This window comes from Malus sylvestris, chromosome 5 (genome assembly GCF_916048215.2).
Source record: "Malus sylvestris chromosome 5, drMalSylv7.2, whole genome shotgun sequence".
NCBI lineage: Eukaryota > Viridiplantae > Streptophyta > Magnoliopsida > Rosales > Rosaceae > Malus > Malus sylvestris.
In genome coordinates this window covers 38,414,732-38,436,218 of record NC_062264.1, presented here as the reverse complement: position 1 = coordinate 38,436,218, position 21,487 = coordinate 38,414,732, and the positions used below count along the sequence as shown (strand labels likewise).

Sequence of the window (21,487 nt, the reverse complement as noted above, 5' to 3'; positions counted from 1 at the left end):
GCAGATGAAGAAGATAAGAAAAGTAGAAGAGGAGGAGGAAAGAGAGTCCGAAGCACTGATTGGAGATGATGACGAGTGGAGTCTCAGACCAGGTGAGCAGATCGGCGGTGGATGTGTAGGGCTTCCTCACCGGTGTGCTTCTTTCCATTTACGGTTGGGTCCGCGGATCGAACGGCGAGTTGAGGCTGCTGATCTCGCGGTGGCTTGCCCCCGGCTCCAGCAATGAATAGGAAGCAATTGGGATTCTCTTGGTCCAGAACATCAGCGTCGGACCGAAAGGGGAGCTCTAGGATCAGACTGAAGACATGGGGGAAAGAAGAAGCCAAGTGGGCCACTTGGGCAGCCAGCAGAACTAGCCGGTCTCTGGGCTTCTAGGTCTGTAAAATGGAGAGTTGGGTCCAAATGGATTTTGGGCTACGGAGGAGAAGTTGCCTTTGGGCTTCGATGAGGGCCGAGATTTGTATATATATATATATATTTCCCTTTTTTTTTCTTTTGAAGAAATTGTATCTTTCTTTTTTTTCTTTTTTTTGGGTAAATACATAATAACATATGTATTCTTTTTTTTTTCTAAGAAACTGTAATTTAATTTTGTACAAAGAAAATTGCAAATAAATTTGTAATAAAATTGACTTTCATCAATGAGAGTTTAATCAAACCCCTATTTTTTTTTTATGTGACTGAACTCGAAATTGAATGCTCGAGTTGCCTACGTACCCTTCCAAAGAAAGAGATCAAGTCAAAACGTAGTTCAAATAGGTGATGGATTGCTTTTGGCGGTTTTGATGGTGATTTTGACAATGATTTTGATGGTGATTTTGCTGTACACATTTTATGCTCTTGCAGGCCAGGAGCATTATTGTTGCCTTTTATGCTCGTGCAGACCAGGAGCGTTGTGCCATGTAGTTTAGGCTCGTGCAGGCGAGGAGCATTTTGGTGCCGTTTGCAGTTTCAGCTCATGCAGGTAATGAGCTTTGGTTGTCACTTTTTAGGCTCGTGTGGACCAGAAGCGTTGGTGTCGCCTTTTATGCTCGTGCGGATCAGGAGCGTTGTGCCATGCAATTTAGGCTTGTGCAGGTGAGGAGCCTCGTGTCCTACAGTTTAGGCTCGTGCGAACAAGGAGCTTTGGTTTGTGCAGTTTAGGCTCGTGCGAACAAGGAGCATTTGTGGTTTGTCAAGCGATCCGGGAGAGTTGTTCCTCGCAATCTTCATAGCAATGAGCCTTGACTGAGTAGTTGAAGAAGTCTTCGGGTAAGAAGTCGCGCATCGTGATGGTAACGGACGATCTTTGTGTTGCAATTTTATCATCTTCAACACGTTCACGTTGCTTTAAAGGTTGACAAGAGCTGCTTTGCCCCCTTTCCGATTGGCGGACTTGTGGAGGAGACGTATGCTTCTTGTGTAATTTCTTAGGAGTGACTTGTGTCCATCCTTCAACTTTGCTTGTCTTGGAGGATGCCCTAGGAGGTTGAGGTAAAAACTTTGAGTCGGAAAAGCCAGAAGTGATGGTGGTATAGTTTGACTTCACCACATTGTCAAGATCTAGCTCGATGATTCCTTTCTGAGCCAGCTTTATGATGAGATCTTTTAGCACGAAGCACTTTTCTGTCGGATGACTGATGAAGCGGTGGAATTTACAGTACCTTGGACTGTCGGTGTGATTCATCTCTTCTGGTCGTCTGCACTCAGGCAAACCGATCACCTTCTTTTCCAGCAAGTCTTCTAACATGGCAACCACATCAGAGTCGGGGAATGGATAAGTCTTCTCCTCAAGCTCCTTCAAAGTGCGTCTACGCATCTCTTGATCACGAAAAGCTTCGGCTTGAATCGCCTTGCCTCGTGTAGGGATTTTGACGGGAGCTGTGTTGACTGTCATTGCTTCCTTGGTGGATTTCCACGCAGCCTTCTCCACATTTGTCTCAAGAACTTTGTCGTTCTTGTAGTCGGCGATCGGTTCCTTCTTCCCATGATGGGCGATGCTCAACTCCATGTCATGGGCGCGGGTGGCTAGCTCTTCGAAGGTCTGTGGTTTGATGCCTTGAAGGATGTATTGCAAACCCCATTGCATGCCTTGGACACACATCTCGATTGAAGAGGTCTCCGAGAGCCTATCTTTGCAGTCGAGGCTTAGAGTGCGTCATCTGTTGATGTAGTCAATGACCGGCTCATCTTTCCATTGCTTCGTACTTGTGAGCTCCAGTATGCTTACAGTGCGGCGGGTGCTGTAGAAGCGGTTAAGGAATTCTCTTTCCAATTGCTCCCAGTTGTTGATGGACTCCGGCTCTAGGTCCGTGTACCATTCAAAGGCGTTTCCTTTCAGCGAACGCACAAATTGCTTGGCGAGGTAGTCTCCCTCCGTCCCCGTGTTGTTGCAAGTTTCGACAAAATGTGCAACATGCTGCTTTGGGTTTCCTTTTCCATCAAACTGCATGAACTTTGGTGGTTGATAACCCCTTGGCATCTTCAGGGCATCAATCTTCTTGGAGTAGGGCTTCGAGTAGAACAATGAGGTATGTGAGCTCCTTTCGTACTGTGCCTTGATGGTGTTGGTGATCATCTCTTACAGCTGCTGGATCGAAAGAGATCCCATGAGTACCGCTGCTTGGTCTGGCTCCGGCTTCACATCGATATTCTCCACCGGAGGCTCCTCTTCTTCGCCATCTCCTCTCTTTAGTGGATCATCCTCTGGGTCGGGGTTCTCACCGTCCTATGGCTCCAGTCGGTTGACGAGTGCAGCGATTTGCAAGTCTTTTTCTTCAACAATCCGTGTTAGCCTTGCGATCGCTTCATTCATTTGAGCCAGTTGTTCTTCGATAGAGGTAACGCCGATGGTCATGACTTGTGCAACCAATAGACGTGACTTTCCTTTAGACATCCATGATGCTGACGAAGAACGTCGTTGGTTGTTTTGGGATGTCATCTTGTGTGCCTCAGCAGCATGCTTCGGTGCTCCCAGCGAGGTCAAGTTGATGACAGACTCGCACCTTTGATGCCCCCCTTACTCTTTTAGCGGCACCAATTTTGAAGTGGCATGTTGAGGAGTGGTTGTGGCGCCAATGGATTGTCCGTTTGCGGCAGAAGTGCTTACGATCCTTCAGTGGTTGCGAGAATGGCTTGTCCTTTGCTTGATGCCATTGACTTTGAGGTGTGTTTGGATTATTTGAACGGAGAAAGAGATGAGAGGTAGAGATTGTCCCACTGGGCGTGCCAAATTTGTGAACACGAAATTTTCCTGAAACGAAAGAGACAAGAACACGTGCATAAAAGAATTTTTGTATTTGATGATTTTGGGTTACAATCTCTCTCTAATTTGATCATCTGATTCGATTTCCGTAAGGTGTGGATTTATGGATGTGCGATTGATCCAAAGGGCCGTTGGGCTTGATCTAAGGATAAACGTTCTTCAAGGGCCGTGGGCTTGATCTTGAAGGCGGATTTGAACGGATCTTCAAGGAGCCATTGGGGCTTGATCTTGAGGATGAACGTTTCTTCAAAGGCCGTTGAGGCTTGATCTTGAATAACGGTGATGAATGGATCTTCAAGGGCTTTTGGGCTTGATCTTGAAGAATAATGATTAACGGATCTTCAAGGGGCTTTTGGGCTTGATCTTTGAAGGTGGATTTGAGCGATCTTCAAGGAGCCGTTGGGGCTTGATCTTGAGGATGAATGTTTCTTCAAGGGCCGTTGAGGCTTGATCTTGAAGAACGGTGATGAACGGATCTTCAAGGGCTTTTGGGCTTGATCTTGAAGAACGGTTGGATGTATGGCTTTGTCGACGTTTGTTGATCCAAAGGGCCGTTGGGGCTTGATCTTAGGATGAACGGATGATGAACGAATGAACACTTTCTTCAAGGGCCGTCGGGGCTTGATCTTGAATTGGTGGATTGTTGATCCAAGGGCAGTCATGGCTTGATCTTGGAAGAACGATGAACGAAGAACGAAGAACACTTTCTTCAAGGGCCGTCGGGGCTTGATCTTGAATTGGTGGATGATTGTTGATCCAAAAGGCCGTTGGGGCTTGATCTTAGGATGAACGATGAACACTTTCTTCAAGGGCCGTCGGGGCTTGATCTTGAATTGGTGGAAGTTCTTCAAGGGCCTTTGGGGCTTGATCTTGAAGGTGGATGATTGTTGATCCGAGGGCCGTCGGGGCTTGATCTTTGAAGAACGATGAACGAAGAACGAAGAACGCTTTCTTGATTCTTCGGGAACCTGGATGCTTGAGAGCTTCGGAGTTTCATAGCTTCAGAGCTTCAGAGCTTCAAGGTGTAATGTGAATTGGTCCAATGAAATGAATGAAATTGGCTTTTATTTATAGAATTTTCCAAGGCCTAATTTTGAATATAATATTCTAGATGAAATAAGTTGTTTCTGCCAGGTGTTGACACGTGTCATGTTTGATGACTTTTCCGATGATTCTCGATTTTTTGTTTAGACACACGCTACGTGTAAAATTTATGTAATACATGAGCGTTGAAACTTTGATTTATCGGTCAATATTTATTTGCCGAAATTTCGATGTCTACAGACGCCTCCGGCGATATTATCGATAATATCACGATATATTTCCGATAATTAAGTGTATACGTTTGAAAATATCGCCTACTAAAAAAAACGATATTATCGGCGATATTTCGCCGATAATATCGATATTTTGGTCATTGATGCCAACACACTTGGCAATCCAAATACCCTTTGTAGTTTGGCTCCTAAAACAAATCAAAATCAGATAGTCCTCTCCCAAAAAGCACTTATTCCAAAAGCAGAAAAAACCAAAATTGACTACACAATCAATTCCAAACTCCGAAACTAACCTTCCACTGTAAGCATCCATCTCCCTAAACTTAGTCCCAAACAAATGATTTAACAAAGTGCTTTTCCCTGCAAAATCAAAAGCCATAAGCACCAAAACCAAATTCACCAAAAACCTCAAAACTCAACCAAATCGAACAAAGTTTCAAACTTTTACCGCGCTTTGCTGACCCATGATTGCAACAACCGCATAGGAGAGTCCGCACTCGGTAAGCTTCACCTCCTTCACGAACCTGTCGAGCCCATCTGCGTTAAATTCTCCATCGCCATAGATAAGTTGTGTGGCGCAACAATCTTCGTCCATCTCAAAACCTTCAAAGTTTGCAACTTCTTCTTCTCTGCGTTGGTCTGTTTTACGTCTGTCTACTTGCTTATTACTTACCCTTCTCTTTCTTTTCCCTTATCAATAAATTTACTAATTGCAATTGTCAAATGTTAACAGGGTGTGAAAGGGATCATCGATTTGAAATCAGCACTTCAAGTAAACATGAGAAAAATATTATTATTTTTTTTTGTTTTTTTTGCACAAAGTTGAAAAGGATTTAGCAGCTGTGACGGACTAATTTTTGGAAATGCAGACGAGCATATTCACTTAGGGTGAGTGTACTCTCCTGCTTTTGCTTTTTCTTTTGCTTTTCTTTTCATTCCGTGTGATTTCGAATCTCCCTTTGCCTATAATTAGGATATTATGTCCAATGAGCTTATAATTCCAAAGTTCCCAATATTTGGTCTCTGTATAATTGAATGGAAGCATTATACATGTTTGTATTTGAATAAAATTGTAGCAATTGTGAGTGATATAATTCATGTCCTTGGAAGAGATCTTATTATAGTTTTTACAAAGCTTTGGGACAGAATCACTTTTTCATGTCATGTTGGGTATTTGGAAAACCTGTACTTGGAAGTGATCTTTTTATGATTTTTCACAAAGATTTGCGCCATTAATATCACTTTATCATAGGGTTCTTTACTAATAAGAATCTGTAGTGTAGGGTATTTGATAAGCATCACAATGGATTCATTTGACATCTAATCTGTCACCTTAACCCCATTGTATTATATCTATATAGCTACGTCATATATTATACAAATACTATCTTTTGTTTCTTATTGAACATAAATATGTAAATAAAATTTCCTTTTAAGTTTTCAACTAATTGTAATGCCAAGAAAAATTACTATGATTCAAATCAATAGTAATGCCAAGAAAAATCTCTTAATTTTCATAATTCGATTGCTTGGGCCGAAAATGTAAAATCGGGTCCAAACAGGTGTAGATAGAATATGTCATCTTTCGATGAATGGGTTAAATTTGCTGCTGTAGAAGAGTTAATTTTTGGTAGGCAGATGATTATAGTGTTGTTCCTATTATGCATAAAGTTGTGGTAATAATATTGTGAGATTTTGTGTCTGCATAAATCCAGTAGTGGTTTTGATAATCAAAAAGTAATCTCTCAACTTCTTTGTGATTATAGTGGCTTTGATACTGTCATAGGGACTTTTCTCATTCTTACAAATTGATTTTGAAATATCCATTCGTAGGTTTAAAATTTTTGTCAAAACCAAAAGTTACCTTGCTGGGTATATTTAAAAAGTAGTTTAATTAATCAATATTAGTATGGTAGTTTTCAAGTATATGTTAATTGGAATTAATCCTTTTGGTTTTATTTTTAAAACTACGTATATGTGGTAAGGAGGGATACACCTATTGAAGTTTTGAATTTCATGTAAACCTGATCATCAGTGCTTAAAGATTTGAAATTTTAAAGTGGTTCCACAAAAATCTGCAAAATGAACATTATGTTGCTTGCAGCAGTAGATTGTTTAGGGTTTAGGGTTTAGTTGAAAAAGATATACCAAAAAACAAAAACTATGTAATGAGGCACTGAATTGGGTTTGAGTTTTGATATTATGAGAGAGATAGGGATTATATAGGGAGAGGCGGAGGTATGTGATTTGCAGAGATGGAGGGTGAGAGAAAAACAGGAGAAAAGGGGTAGTACATTATATTTTGATTTCATAATTTTGGGGTTTTGTGTTTAAACTTTTTTAGTAATTTTTTTTGTAGATATAGCCTACAAATGTTGATCCAAAGGTTGGACATAATCATTACTTCCTATTACAATTATTAAAGTTAAATATATTAACTAAAGTTGATTTGAATGTGATGATGATGGCAACCAGTAACAACAAAACAACAATCTCCTTAGATTAAGGAGAAAGAACCGAAAGGTGAGGAAGAAAAGAAAGGAAAGGAGGAAAGAGAGCTCTGCACGTGCAAATGTCAGTGTATATGTAAAGCAGAAGTTTTACTCTTCCGTGTTGTTTATCTCGGTATAGCTCTGGTATTTTGAAGGTCTCCGAGAATACAATATACTGTGACTCGGGTCTCATAGCTTTCTTGCTATATGATATCATATAAGTAGATGCTAGAATGCTAAATTTTAACCAAGACCATACTCACAAGCAAAATACAAATACAAAAGTCCATTTTAAAATGAAGGTTGTGATTTATCGAAAGATGATTCGTAAACATAGGAATTATGGATCTGTAGGCATATGTATTTTAGCATTATGTGATGAATAAGTTTATTTTTCTTTGGGTATTGCATGTCGTGATCACCACAGTGATGTTTGATGTTCTTCTTCAGGTGCTTCTTAGGGATGTTGGAGCTGGGAAATCAAGTCTGGTGTTGCGCTTTATAAAAGAACAATTAGTTGAATTTCAGGTTTATTCTATATCTTTCAAAGGACGCATTTTCTTTTTTATTCATACCTTTACTTTTATAGTTTGTTATTACAAGAATCAATTGCCACCTTTAGTTGGTGGTATTATCTTTACAACACATTCAAAGCAGCGAATAAAATCGCAATTGCTATTTGTTCTGTCAACTAGACTACTAGAGTAGTACTATAGAAATATCTGGTGAAAGCAATGAAGAAATCACTATGATTAATCTGCAAAGAAGCTCTAATAAGTTACAAGAGAGTAGCAATGTAAATTGAACTGCTTATTTTATGGATCAATTCACCTATCTCTTGCTTTTTCTTTCATTTGGAGATAATTGTGTAAATGTGTGGTTTTGTGAGCGTTATTCATGTAAAATGTGTGTTGTCTGAATTGCTAGATTTAAGAATGTGATTGTACTCTTGTAGCATTTTCAGTTAATTTTTCAATGAATATTATTCATGGTTTGAAAACCCGTAGCAAAGCGCGGGCATTCCTGCTACTGATATCGATTCTGGAAGCATGCCGAAACAAGGCCGTTTGGCCGCAATTCACAAGAATTGCTCCGCCTCCGCCCCCTCTGTTGTTGCCCGAGCAGTTCAAATTCAAACAACAACCTCAATTAGGCTTCCACAACATCAACAACCCTTACGTTGATCTGTACTTCCACTGCACCAAGGGACAAGACACCATGTCGACAGTGGAATTCCACGAAACTCTGATGAACTAAGTACTTCCCTCGGCCTGGTCGCACAATCCTCTACCACCCTCAAACTCATCTGCAACTTCATAGACAGACTCGGCGACGGTGGAAAACGCAACCAAGACGAAGCTTTCTTCACGGCGGCGGTTTGGCTCCACCAGAACCACCCCAAAACCCTTGCTTACAATCTCGTGCCAATTTCCCTCGGCCTGGTCGCACAATCCTCTAACCACCCTCAAACTCATCTGCAACTTCATAGACAGACGCGGCGACGGTGGAAAACGCAACCAAGACGAAGCTTTCTTCACGGCGGCGGTTTGGCTCCACCAGAACCACCCCAAAACCCTTGCTTACAATCTCGTGCCAATTTCCGGCTCCTTCTGACATATCCTAGACCTTCCCTGCATTCTCTCGCAGGTTCTACGGGGCGAAGCTCACTTGAAATTTACTGGGAGGACGAGGGAGGAGGCGGATTCAAATGGAATGGTGAATGTCAAGGAAAAGGACGCCAAGGCAAAGGCAAGCGAATTTTTGTTGAGGAGGAAGGCGATCCACACGGCCAACAAGACGGCTCAGAGATACGAGCGCGATGCTGATTACTGCTTCTTGCACGACTGTGTTTCGGATATTTTTGCCCAGTGCCTCAAGTCTAATATTGAAAATTTTCATCATCACAAGGACCATGACCATGACCATCATGATGATTACTGCTTGGAGATTACCTAAGCGGCTACTCTTTGCCTACCACCGTTGATCATCTTATGCTATTCGAAAACATTGCACGAAAGGTTTTCCCGCCAGAATCATGCCTCCGAGATGGGGATGGTAATGTTTGTTGTATTGACCGACTGAGGAATGAGGTTTTACAGAGCGGAGTACAAGCGAGAGCAACTGGCTGCAGCCAATGAGATTGATCCTAGCGATGCTGCGCTGCTTCCGCATGACATATTAAGCTATATCAAGTATCCTGAGCTCGAGCAATAGGCTGATGTTAAGTGGAAGAAAATGGTGGAGGTCTACTCAAAGCAAGGGAAGCTGAATAATTGGTTGGCTGTGTGATGTCGACAACACCTTGTAGGCGGGTTTGTCTTTGGGGCTTTTGTTGCCTCAATTGAGTGACGAGCCATAGAAGGGAAAGGTGGTCACCTAAAGCAAAAACCCTCAGCTGCATTCGATACAAGGCAAGGATCTTAATTCGAGGGCCGAATATGTGCAGACTTTGATCAAAAGCCAGGACTGGATGGCTGATTTCGGGAAGGTGTTCGATGTGATTCTAGAAGAGGCAGTGAATGCGAATTTGAAGCCAGATAAGATGGTCAAGAAGGTGCTTGCCTTGACCACATACAAACACTTGTTGACAGGCAACAACTTCAGTTTCTAGGGGGAGACTAAGATGTCTCCCTTTCTTCTTCTAGTTTCTGCTACTACTACTTCTCCAAAGCTCTCATTCTTTGAGTTCTGATGAGACTAAGAGATTGTATATATATAGGTGTATATATGCTGCTAATACTTTTGTAGAGAAGAGCAAAGTGAGTGACAAGAACTAAAAAAGTGGGACTGGAAAACGGTAGGCTTATAACGTTCAAATTCTAACGGTCACTTTCAATGGAGGCAATAGGAACGAATAAAATGTGGGGCCTGGACTTGTTGCCTCAAGTGATCTGGCACTGGCACTTCCAAATGTAAAGAAAAAAGGACTAGACGAGCACCATAGCCTTAAACGGGTTGATCTTGTTTTGGAATTTTTTATTGATTCGAGTTTACTTTTCAACTGAGATTTGCTTTGGTGAGCTTGATCTTCCCTACATTTTGGTTTTACCCGGCCCCACCGTTGAGACTGATTGACCAACAATTAACAATCACTGATCGACCAACAATTAACAAAGTTTTATTATACATACTTGGCTATCAGATAGAAAAGCGTGGTGCTATTCACACCTATTTTTATCTCCACCCACTCTTCTTAATTTTCGGTCGTCGGATCGAATGAATTAAAAAAGATCAAAAGACAAAAATTATAGAAAAAATATGTGAGAAGTTAAAATGGGAGTGTGAATAGCACCAACTATAGGAAAAGAAATATCCATTTTTTTCCTTTTGATTAAAAGAGGAGATTTACACCGTAACATACTAACACAAAATTGACATGTAAGTTTGACTCAAATATCTATAAAATCGTATCTTATTTTAGATATACATCGTCATAGCCAAAACCTTAAGGGCAGAAAAGACCTAAGGACAAGCACAGGGGTGCACAAAAGGATAAAAGGCATTCGGAAATCATTTCCCATTATTTATCACCTTCCTTCTCCTACAATGCCAACGACCAGTGATTAAGTGACGTTTACTGGAGAAGGCGCAAGGTCAACCCTGGGGGTGTTAGCACCACTTGCATTGCTGCCTTCGGGCTGATAGTTGAGGCAAACATTACTATGCTTGGACGCAGTTGATGGGGTATCATCCTCCACCAAAAATCTACCTGTTGAAAATGTTGTTACATCTTTAAAATTATAATCTATCAAATAGCTTGGCTTCGACATAACAGTGCCTATGTCAATGTCTCCAGAGAGCATTGCAACCACGCGTGACATAGATGGCCTTGCCATCGGTGATCCCTGTGTGCACAAAAGAGCTGCTCTCATCAATCTAGTTGCTTCAGTTTCATTAAACTCTGTCAATCTCGGATCCACCAACCCTAGAGTTTGGTCGTTTTCATGTAGAGTCCATACCTGAAAAACGTTATGCCACGGTCAAAGGTAAGTATAAATAAGTTTTTCACAACAATGCCTGAATGAAGCTAGGCGAACGCAATTCCTACCCATTCAAGAAGATAAATCTTTTCTGGATCCAAGTTATTGTAAGAGTTTGGTCTCCCGCTGAGGATCTCCAAAACAACGACTCCAAAACCAAACACATCAGCCTTCTCTGTCAAATGTCCAAACAATGCATACTCCGGTGCCAAATAGCCTCTATAATGCAAGATAATCAAATGGTTGCACAATGTTGCTTGAGATCATTAGAGGCATTATTAACATGTGTGTTAAAATTTCATGCAAGTATAAATGTGTGTGGCCATAATGTATGTATCCTCTGGAAAAACAATAAAGGATGGCTTACATTGTCCCTGCAACCCGGGTGCTGATGTGGGTTTTTTCGTCATCATAAAGCTTTGCCAGTCCAAAATCTGATATTTTTGGGGAGAGTTTTGCATCGAGCAAAATATTACTCGCTTTGACATCTCGATGTACAATCCTTGGCCTTGACTCCTCATGAAGGTAAGCAAGTCCTTTTGCTGTTCCCAACAATATATTGAATCGAGTAGGCCAGTCAAGGTGCAAGTTACTTGTTCCTGAAATATTAGTGAACACATCCAATCAAAAACATTTCTTAACAATTTTAGAGTGCTTGAAACTACAGACAATGTTGTTTCTATGCAACCTAAAAGTAGATAGGTTTGTACCAAAAAGTGCCTGATCAAGGCTCTTGTTTTCAAGATACTCATAAACCAAAATGCGGTGGCTGCCTTCGATGCAGCATCCATACAATTTCACTAGATTCCGATGTTGCACAGCAGATATGGTAGCAATTTCAGATACAAATTGACTCTTCCCTTGGTGAGATGCTACTGAAAGTTGCTTCACAGCCACTACTCTCCCATCAGAAAGTGTACCCTACAATGTACACAGAAACACAATTTAGTGACATGAAAGGAAAGAAAAAAGAAGCTTTATTTTCTTCTCTCGCTCACTCGCTCTCCCCGTTTCTCTTGTCATTATTTCCAAGTACATGATACTGATGTAATACGGATTTCACCTCATAAACAGGGCCATATCCTCCCTCTCCTAACTTATTTGAAGGATTAAAATCTTCGGTTGCAGCTCTCAACTCAGCATAACTGAAAGTATTTGGTCGAGGGCCTAATCCTAAAATATCTGCACATTCATGAAACAGTGTGACATAAGTTTTACTTTCATGAAAGCATTCTTGTGTGTGTTAATGTCAGAGTAGAGAAACCTGAATTGAATACCACTAATAATATGGTCATTTACCTTCGTCGTCCTCTTTTTCTGATTTTTTCCGCCTCGTATATAGAATCGCAAATACTAATAGTAAGCTCACAACTCCAACAGGAATTGCAATTCCAACTATCAACCCAGTCCTGCTCTTCTTTCCTGGAGTAGTTGGTGGAAGCCCAGAAACTGTTGGTGTAAAATCTTAGCAATAAAACAGACGAATTCTTCAGTGTCAATTAACAGCAGAAAAATACATTTAAACCATTCACAGGAAATCTCTACTAGTTAACACAAATTATACCTGAAGCAGCATGGACGGCTGCTATTAGTGGGCCGTAATCACCTGCTGAAGGTGTGCAACAACTCCCTTTACCAGCCCAGAACAGATGAATTTCAAGATAATTCTCTGACACGCTAACATTGAATCTTTTCATAATTCCTAGTTTAGCCCCACCTGCCTCCTTCGATATGTCAAAGTCCTTCGTCCTGCGGATACCCTAGCAACCAAATGAAGAGGTAGGTGATAATTCTAGTCTCCTTTAAATGAAGAGGTAGCTTAAAACATCGAAAACCTGTCCAATGAGGTGTTTACTTCAATAAGTTAGATTTTTATTCTATAAGCAGTCTTACCTGAATATAGATATCAAATACACGCCGTCCTAGACTTTCCCATTTTTGCGAAGTGCGACTTTCATAAACCGTCTCTGCAAAGTGCAATGTTACAGTGTAAGGCCCATTCTCAAGGCCCAGGCCATAGTATCTCAGTGATCCTGGGGACACTCTTGAAGTCTGGAAAAGCTCCGGGGTCACATCTGTTCCAGTGACTTGTGCAAGGGTATTTACCAGAAAAAATGGGTCCTTTCTCTCAGAAAACAAACCGGCATTGCTGACAGCCCATTTCTCTGCACTGGTTACATTGAATGTTGCTGGGCCAAGAGCTGAGTCTTCAGTCTCATACAATATGCCATCACTTCCCGTCATTTGTTTTCCACCACAATTGATTGAGAAGTTTGCATCTGTAAAGTTTCATGTAATACCAGAAGCCAGCCATGATTAGCGATGAAACGTCAAATTGAAGACTCATGCTAATGTTCATCAGTCACATATTTCTAACCAGTTATGCGTATTACTGAACTTATGAAAACATGCTTGCAATCTATGTTCATATGTATACATAACTAGAGAAGCAATGCCTTTTCCTCTGACATGACGTTGCATTAAAATAGTAAATGATGGGTGACATAAGAGCAGATTACATCGTGGGGCATTTCGATTGCATGGAAAATTTCTCTGGAGGCAATTCAATCCAGGAAGACTGCAAACACAGAGAACAATTATTAGTTATCCCGATAGAAACATATAGTGGAAGAGTTGTGATAGTATTGCTTGTCTAAAACGAGTAAGAGAAACTTCAACTCACGTTACGTTTGAACTGTCAAATGTGAAGTTGTTGACCACTAAGTTCCTGCATAAAATCATTAATCAATCAACATATGAAGAACTATATCTTTATCAAATGAAAATTCCATGTACAAGATCAAAACTTTGTAGGCAAGTAGCACTGTGAAAATGAATCTCAGCGGTAATTTTTTGTCCGAACATATTCTGGTGATTTAAACTGTAAAATGAAGGTGAAAGATAAAAGGACACGTACAATTGCGACATTGTGGTCACCCACTGGGGAAAGCTTCCTGATAAAAAATTGTAAGACAAATCTCTGCAAATAACAAAATAGAATCAAAAGACACAAAATACATGAAAGTTATCAAGAACTTGTGTAAGATAGGATTAGAATGCTTACGAATATACACAAACACATACATGCACCGTGCATTCTATATGACTACTTTAAGAAACGAGGACTTACATAGTCTGAAGTTGAAAGCTCTTTTGGCTCGGAAGAGGTCCGGAGAGACTATTGTTTCCAAGAATCCTGGTCATTTCGATTATAGTAGAAGGCACCCAGAAAAGAAAAAGAGATGAGCAAGAAAAAGGTCAGATGTGCACAAAATCTAGAAGGATTAGTCGAGATATTCTTCAATCAAAGTAGGGAATGTTAAAGATTTGATAACTTATGTATGATAAGGCAAGAAAAAGATAATAATAAGGACGGGGATTACAAGGATGTAAGAGAACTCATGGTGAACAAAGAACTTGGGAGTTGGCCTGTCAAATTGTTGAAACTCAGATCCCTGCAACACCAACGATAAGTTGAGAGGAGCAATCAGAATGAAAGAAAACTAATTGGTCTCGCTGGGACTCAAGCTTGTATTTGCTGGTACGTACAGTGTCCCTAGATTTAGATCTCCAATATCAGATGGGATGGTACCAGTGATTAATGCGTTTCGTAGATATCTGTATTCCAAAAACATAAAATTTGATAAAAAGTAGATCAAATTTCAAAAGGAAAAAGAAGTTAGATGACAGTATCTGGATCGATGAGAATCTTCACTTACAAATGATACAAATGAGTCAAGCTTGTCAGATTTTTTATGAAATCAAGAGAGGAGCTCCCATTGTATATATCACTGATTCGCCTACATCATTATATGCAAAATAAACTGAAATCCCGTCTTCGGAGAGAATTACAATTTATGAAACATTTGTACTTACAGAGTGTTCAATGAGGTCAGTCGAGAAAAGCTGGTTGGTATTGGGCCTTCGAAAGAGTTCCCTTGAAATCGCCTACAGAAACATATAAGAAGCTTGTGAACAAATAATCCATCTCAGGTCTGCTTTCATAAACTGCAAAAGATCAAAGGTTTCTCTACTTACAAATCATAGAGTTGTGTCCAATTCCCTATAAAATCAGGTATCTTTCCTGAGAAAGGACTGTCCGATGCCCAGCTAAAATTCAAAAAGTTGACATATACTAAGCTCATCCAAGAAAAGCAATCTCAAAGTACTGGATAAACTAACAAATCTAAAATACGATTTAAGAGCCGTTCTTACAGGGTTTGCATGTTGGTGAGCTTGGCAAATGTTGAAGGAATTTCACCACCGAGTCCACAGCCGTCCATGTAACTGTGAAAATCATAAGGCAACTGATTAATACCCATTTCATACGATAAAGTGCAATTTTTGCTCATCCGTAAGGAATTAACATGCAATTCAAATTTGATGATTTAACGAACCACTTACAGTTTCTCAAGCTTGACTAAATTACCAAGTTCTGGTGGAAGTGTTCCGGAGAAATTATTTGATCCGAACGCCCTGCAAGTCATGTTGAACAGGCAAACAATTACTTGAAAGCAATTATTGAAAGGTTCTGTATCTAATGTTTATGACACAAAATTTTACTGTACGCTTTCTCATTTTTTATGGCTTACAGCAAAACTAGCTTCTTAAGGTTTCCAAGCTCCTTGGGGATGGGCCCAGAGAATGAATTGACGCCAATTGTCCTGAATGGAGATATCAATTAGGGAAAGATAAGCACCATTAAACTTAATTACATTACATAACAGGAAACTAGTTCTGCATTATTCAATAAAAGCATAACGACTTTTTGTAGATTACGGCATAAATAGTACCAAAAAGGTGTAAAGTACATAAATGTAGATTATGATATTCAAAATGAAGTATACAAATTGCTACGGGTCTCATCAGAAGTATGAGTACTTAAAAGAAATGTTCTCTCACTACTTACAATGTAATCAATGCAGACATATTGCCAATGAATGCGGGTAGGGGACCAGTGAAATAATTCCGATCAATCCTTCTACAAAAATTGAAAGGAAGTGTAATCGTTAACTCTTAATCGTACATCACCATATTTTTTGAAATACCACATCGGCTAGAGAAATGAAGAAAGAAGAGTTTAAATATTCAAATCTCACTCCAACTAATGCCGAGGCTTTTTGAGATAAACCCACACCTGACGGATTGTGCAGGTGGTAATTACCAAGTTGGGTCAGTATCTATGTTCTTGGAAGTGAGTTTTTGGCCCGTCTCTCTGATAATTCTACAATTTTTATTAGGGAACTTTAACGAAAAGCTCCCGGTACTGTTCACTTTAACGAAAAACCACATTTTAACACTAAAAAGTCAATCCTTATAATATACACTTTACCCTTTATTTTGTCATTTTCATTAAAACTCAAAGTTTTCAAACCATTTTCATTCGTTTTACATTTTTAATATCCAATATATGATTTTGATGAACCAAAAACAGAGAAGGGAGTTGAAAAAAATTCATACAAATCTGTGAGATATCTCAAAGCCACAAATTCTTCTGGAAACACCCCTCGTTTGTTAAGAGCATACACGCTCCTGGAAAGCAAAGAGATTGAACATTTAGAACTACATAAAATGGAGCGACACTGTCAAATTATGACGTTAACATGTTTAGGTAGCAAGTGAAAAATCAGCATTGGCATAGAAATCTTGTTCATAAAGAGAGTAGTTTAACATACAGTTTGGTGATGTGGCATGTAGCATTGTTGTCGTAAGTACAGTCGCAAGCGATGGCTGGGTTGTTGTCGTTGATGGCAGGTCCACTGCAGGGTTCTCCACTGATCTTCCACTGCACTTGTGTGTCCCATTGTTCAAATATTGAGTTCAACGCCCTCACTGCACTCTCAGTTAATTCAGTCCTTGTGTGTATTATATATCACACCATAATTTGACTTGTGTTACCACTTACTAGACTATCTCGAATCAAATGAGAGATCAAATTGATTATTACAAAGGAAAATTACCCTTAATTTGGATGTTTTGTATATGGAAAGAAAAAAGACTATACAAATAAAAGACTATACAAATAAGTTCCTCGAAACTTCATTTCATATGGTCGAAAAACACTTAAAATGTCATTTTGTTGAGGGAAAAAAGCCCAGTTCCTAGTCAAAAACACTTAAATGTGGCAAAGTGTGTGTGTCTAGGGATAGGGGGAGAGAGAGGGAGAGAGAGAACCTTCAGATGGATCAGTGGTAGCATTTTGAGCAAAGAACAGCTGAAACCAGAAGCAGCTGAGGAAGTAGAGTAATAGTATCCTCATCAGCAACTTCATCTTCATATTGTACATGTGCAGAACTTGCTCTCCTCGACGGCGTGAACTTAAACGACCAACACTTATATTCCGACTGGCTGAATCATGCATTGCATGTAAGAAGAAGAAGACCATTAGATTTTAGTCATATATTGACAACGTATATGTATATAAATATTGCAATGTCATAACTCAACTTATGAAGTCATTACAATGTCAGACCACCGTTAAATTTTCTGTGAATCTGACTGTTAAATGATGACACGGCAGGAACGAGACCCACTTTTTTGCCAACTCGAATAAAAAATTAATAAATTTTTTATTTTTTATTTGACAATTAATATTAACTTTAAAAATTTAAAAAAAAAACCTCTCCTCCTTGTTCCCTGGAAATCGTCCCCGTTCCTCCTCCGCTCCCCTTCTTCCTCGTCCTCCTTAAACGCAGCTAATTTTCGTCCTCCTCCGGGAACAACTGATACACCGCCAATCGCAAAACGCAGGTGGGTTTCGATGGCAAACCAAAACCAGACCCCAAATAAGTGGGAATTGATGCAAACCAAAACCAGACCCAATTCATCTTGCTCCAACAGTCTTTACATAAAACTAATTTGATTTCTTCATCATAAGTTCACTAAGATTTCGCAAAACTGAGAATTAGAAACCATCCCCTTATCATTTTCCCTCTCTTCATATCCCATCACCGACTGGGGCTTTCGCCCCACTGCCATTTCTTCAATTTCTTCTTCTTCACCATTTTTCTAAGAAAAACCACCAAACAAAATTGCAAAGGGAGAGTTCCAGAAAGCCAAAACGAAGAACCTCACAAAAACAAAACCCAAAACGAAAAACACAAATACAAACCCAGAAACGATTTCTGGGAAACGAAGAAGAGGGACGGATGAGGGAGTAAAGGGGACGAATGTGGAAGAAGGGGGACGGAGGAGGGAGTAGGGGGAGGAGACGATTTGTGGGAAACGAAGAGAATTATTATTTTTAATTGAGTTTAATTGTTAAATAAGAATTAGTAATTTATTATTAATTAATTAATTTTTTATTCAAGGTGGTAAATGAGTGGGTCCCACTCCTACCACGTCATCATTTAACAATTAAATTGACAGAAAATTTAGACATTACAACGAATTCATATGTTGAGGTATGACATTGTAATGTTTAAAATATGAGGTATGAAATTGTGGTTCGACCGATAGTTAAAGTAATTTTATATAATTTATCCTATAATATATTTTGTCCAAGTTGCATGATCAAATGGCGACCACTTTTTTAATTTCCCACCTGGAGTTGGCCAAGACTTTGATCATATTAGTTGAATTGTATACTGTAATATTGCACATTGAGCTGCTTTAGTGTTGAAATATTTATGTACAATTCTAGATTGTTAATATTTTTATAGTTTAAAAATTAAGGGATTGACTTATGGATTAACATTCTTGCTCAGTTGGTCAATTATTGTAATTATGGAGAGGGATTTTTCTCGATAGCGAAAGAACAAAGGATTAATTCTTTGTTAGTTGGTGATTTTGATATGACATCAAACCACGATGTCATTGTGACAATTCTTAAACTAATCACATTATTATGTCTAACAAGAAACTTGACACACTATTCAATAAGTTTTTTTTTCCTTTCTAAAAAGATGGACACAAGTGTCGAACTACGATCATCCATCTTTTTTGGATTCGGAAGAGGCTAGTTGAAAATTGAATCCTACCTACCAATGACCTTGTTCAAGCAAGTGCGCAGATTACAAAGTATCGAACTCAAGACTTTGACGATTAGCTTAAAATATTGCTAAAATTACATGTATATTGTAAGTTTGTTTGGTAAAGAATAATATTTCATTCATAATTTTACGTATAAATACAACGATAAAATGAATTTTAGATAAGTGGAAGTGGATTTTTTCAAAGAAAAACAAAGGTGGGATTTTCTTTTAAAAATAAAAAATAAAAAATCTCGGGTGGAATTTTCAAAAGTTGTGGCTGAACTGAAAATTCGATCGGGATAAAAATATATGCAAGTTGAGTTGAATGATGCAGCGAGAAAAGTCAAAAGAGGATATGTTTTGGGAAAGGGATTTTCCCCGGATCCACTTTATCCTCACATCTTAACCGTTCATCGTATACAATACGATTAGTTTTCGTCAGATACTATTTATGTTTAATTTTAAATGAAAAAATCAAATAATTTATAACCGCACTGATGGAATCCAATTCCTATGTTTTGGATGACGGAAAGTCACACTACCACGTATGAACCCACCACCATCCAACCACCTTGGCTTAATTATTCCGTTGACTTGTTTTTGTTTATCAAATTTCTTACGTCTTAATTGGGAGTGAGATAATTTTGTATGTACGTAAACAACTTGCTACTAACGTCTTAATTGGGGACGACTAAAGTACTTGTAGGTAAACGACTCAATTTCTCTCAATTAATATATTCAATGGCAACGTCTTAATTGGAATTGACATACTTTTCTATGGATGTAGACAACTTGCTTTCTCTCAGCCTATATATTTGCTAGTAAAGTCTTAATTAGGATGACTGAGGTAATTTTGACTTGTTTTCTCTCGGTCTATATATTTGCTAGTAAAGTCTTAATCGGGACGACTGAGATAATTTTGTACGTATGTAAACAACTTGCTTTCTCTCGGTCTATATATTTGCTAGCATAACGTCTTAATTGGGACTTTAATATTTTCTAGCGTCTAGAAAAATTCATAGATATAGCATCTAAAAAAATTCATAGTTGCATACCGGTCAATGAATTAAGATCCAACTTTTGAGTCTTGAATAATAGTATCAATTAGAAAATACGCCCGCGTTGCGGCGGGAACAACTGTTTCATGAGTAACTGCATGAATAAGACACATTTAACCTGAATAAACTTAACACAATCATGAATGAACACATAAGTGAATGAGGTCAATAAGCAGAACTTATGTAATCATGTTAACTACAAACTGAGAAATGACTTTCTTTCCTGCATAAAAATTTACTAAAGAAACAGAACTTACGTAATCATGTTAACTTAAAACTGCACTACAAAAAATTTGAAGTATTTCCAAGTATGTTGAAATCTGAAAGGAAAAAGATGATAATTCTTCTGACCGCATAAGATTATACAATAAACATAAGATGGTGTGATCTCATAAAACTCCGTATTTAGGAGAAAGGAAGATACAAACATACGCAATCCGCTTTCAGACTTGCCAAATAGATCTCATAAAACTCAGTATTTCTAATTCGTTTTCAGACTTACCAAATGTAATCTCATAAAACTCAGCATTTAGGAGAAAGGAAGATAATCTTGAAACATAAACTTAACCATGAAATTCAGTTCTTAAAACCGAAAGAAAAGATTATGGTTTCTTAGTTTCTTACCCAAATCCACCAATTTGAATCAAATTTCTGCAGCTCAGCTTGAAATCTGTTTGAAATGACCTCAATGAACACGAATCTTGTACATGCGAAACACTTTAGCTGAAGTTGTGAGAATGGGTGGTGATGAAATTGAAGAATCCACCAAATTCCAAACAAATTTTAGACATACAATAAGATTTTAACACTCATAAAAGTGTTTCCAAATCCACAAGTTTAAACGAAAAACTGTATAAAATCAAGAAAAATTTAATAAAACCCAATTATATGAATCACTCTTCCCCGAAAACAGGACATTTAATGCAGAAAGTTCACACTATAATAATTGATGAACCAAATAATTTCAACTGAATTTATCCTTTCAATTGGTCGGTATTTTTGTTTATCCTCCTGTCTTTCAATTGCCACCCAAAACTAACATCTGAGAGAGCCTTGCACTTCTTATCTTTAAAAGCATGAATGGTGAACTAAATAAAAGAATAAGAATCTGCAATGAACAAAATAAAAACAGACTTTTTACAAACATTATTCGCACAAAAATTAAAACTGTATTGAGAAACTCACCATCCCATTTCTCACGAATGATGTATGATGATAAAACCAATTGGTGGGTGCACTGAAATATTTTGACAGGCCCATTAAAGGCATGAACATCATACAGTGAATTGCACATAAAGGACAATATTATCAAGTATACCTTGAGGCAGAATTGGATACGATCATTATCAAGTCTTCATCTCTGACACTAAGAGCACTCAGCATCTCAGAATTCCTCATCTACCATCATATAGCAGCTGCTGCTGCTGAAGCAGTACCCATGTCTGCTCAAACGCATCGAAAAA

The 21,487-nt window shown here is 38.8% G+C and overlaps 2 protein-coding genes and 1 pseudogene across 14 annotated transcripts in view; 2 read left to right on the top strand and 1 right to left on the bottom strand.

The window, feature by feature from the left end:
- LOC126620820 (uncharacterized) overlaps window positions 1-21,487 on the top strand; it is a 44,238-nt gene that overhangs the window by 12,987 nt on the left and 9,764 nt on the right. The window lies entirely within an intron of this gene.
- On the top strand, window positions 4,966-9,151 carry LOC126620844 (uncharacterized; annotated as a pseudogene).
- On the bottom strand, window positions 10,513-21,466 carry LOC126620785 (probable LRR receptor-like serine/threonine-protein kinase At1g56130). 11 transcript variants are annotated; one of them, XM_050289074.1, is made up of 28 exons: window positions 21,343-21,466; window positions 21,210-21,261; window positions 20,649-20,741; window positions 20,022-20,118; window positions 17,168-17,341; window positions 16,669-16,825; window positions 16,454-16,525; window positions 15,903-15,974; window positions 15,586-15,657; window positions 15,398-15,469; window positions 15,209-15,280; window positions 15,032-15,103; window positions 14,870-14,941; window positions 14,713-14,793; window positions 14,543-14,611; window positions 14,377-14,448; window positions 14,124-14,189; window positions 13,911-13,973; window positions 13,677-13,721; window positions 13,513-13,571; window positions 12,887-13,272; window positions 12,558-12,753; window positions 12,293-12,457; window positions 12,057-12,175; window positions 11,704-11,914; window positions 11,361-11,592; window positions 11,062-11,212; window positions 10,513-10,972 (listed from the first exon to the last, which is right to left on the bottom strand). In XM_050289074.1, the coding sequence occupies exons 5-28, from the start codon at window positions 17,277-17,279 to the stop codon at window positions 10,577-10,579; spliced, it is 3,084 nt and encodes a 1,027-aa protein (XP_050145031.1). In that variant the 5' UTR covers window positions 17,280-17,341; window positions 20,022-20,118; window positions 20,649-20,741; window positions 21,210-21,261; window positions 21,343-21,466; the 3' UTR covers window positions 10,513-10,576. The 11 variants fall into 11 exon arrangements, with proteins under 11 accessions (XP_050145031.1, XP_050145030.1, XP_050145035.1 ...); XM_050289073.1 differs by having other exon boundaries at window positions 20,649-21,261; XM_050289078.1 differs by lacking the exon at window positions 20,022-20,118.

Excerpts from the sequence above, each read along its gene's own strand:
- LOC126620785 (XM_050289070.1), bottom strand. The coding sequence starts at position 17,378 with ATGGTCTTCTTCTTCTTACATGCAATGCATGATTCAGCCAGTCGGAAT. Across the intron at positions 16,526-16,668 it reads ACATGCCACATCACCAAACT|GAGCGTGTATGCTCTTAACA; the intron begins GTATGTTAAACT and ends TTTGCTTTCCAG. Across the intron at positions 13,722-13,910 it reads GTGACCACAATGTCGCAATT|GAACTTAGTGGTCAACAACT; the intron begins GTACGTGTCCTT and ends GATTTTATGCAG.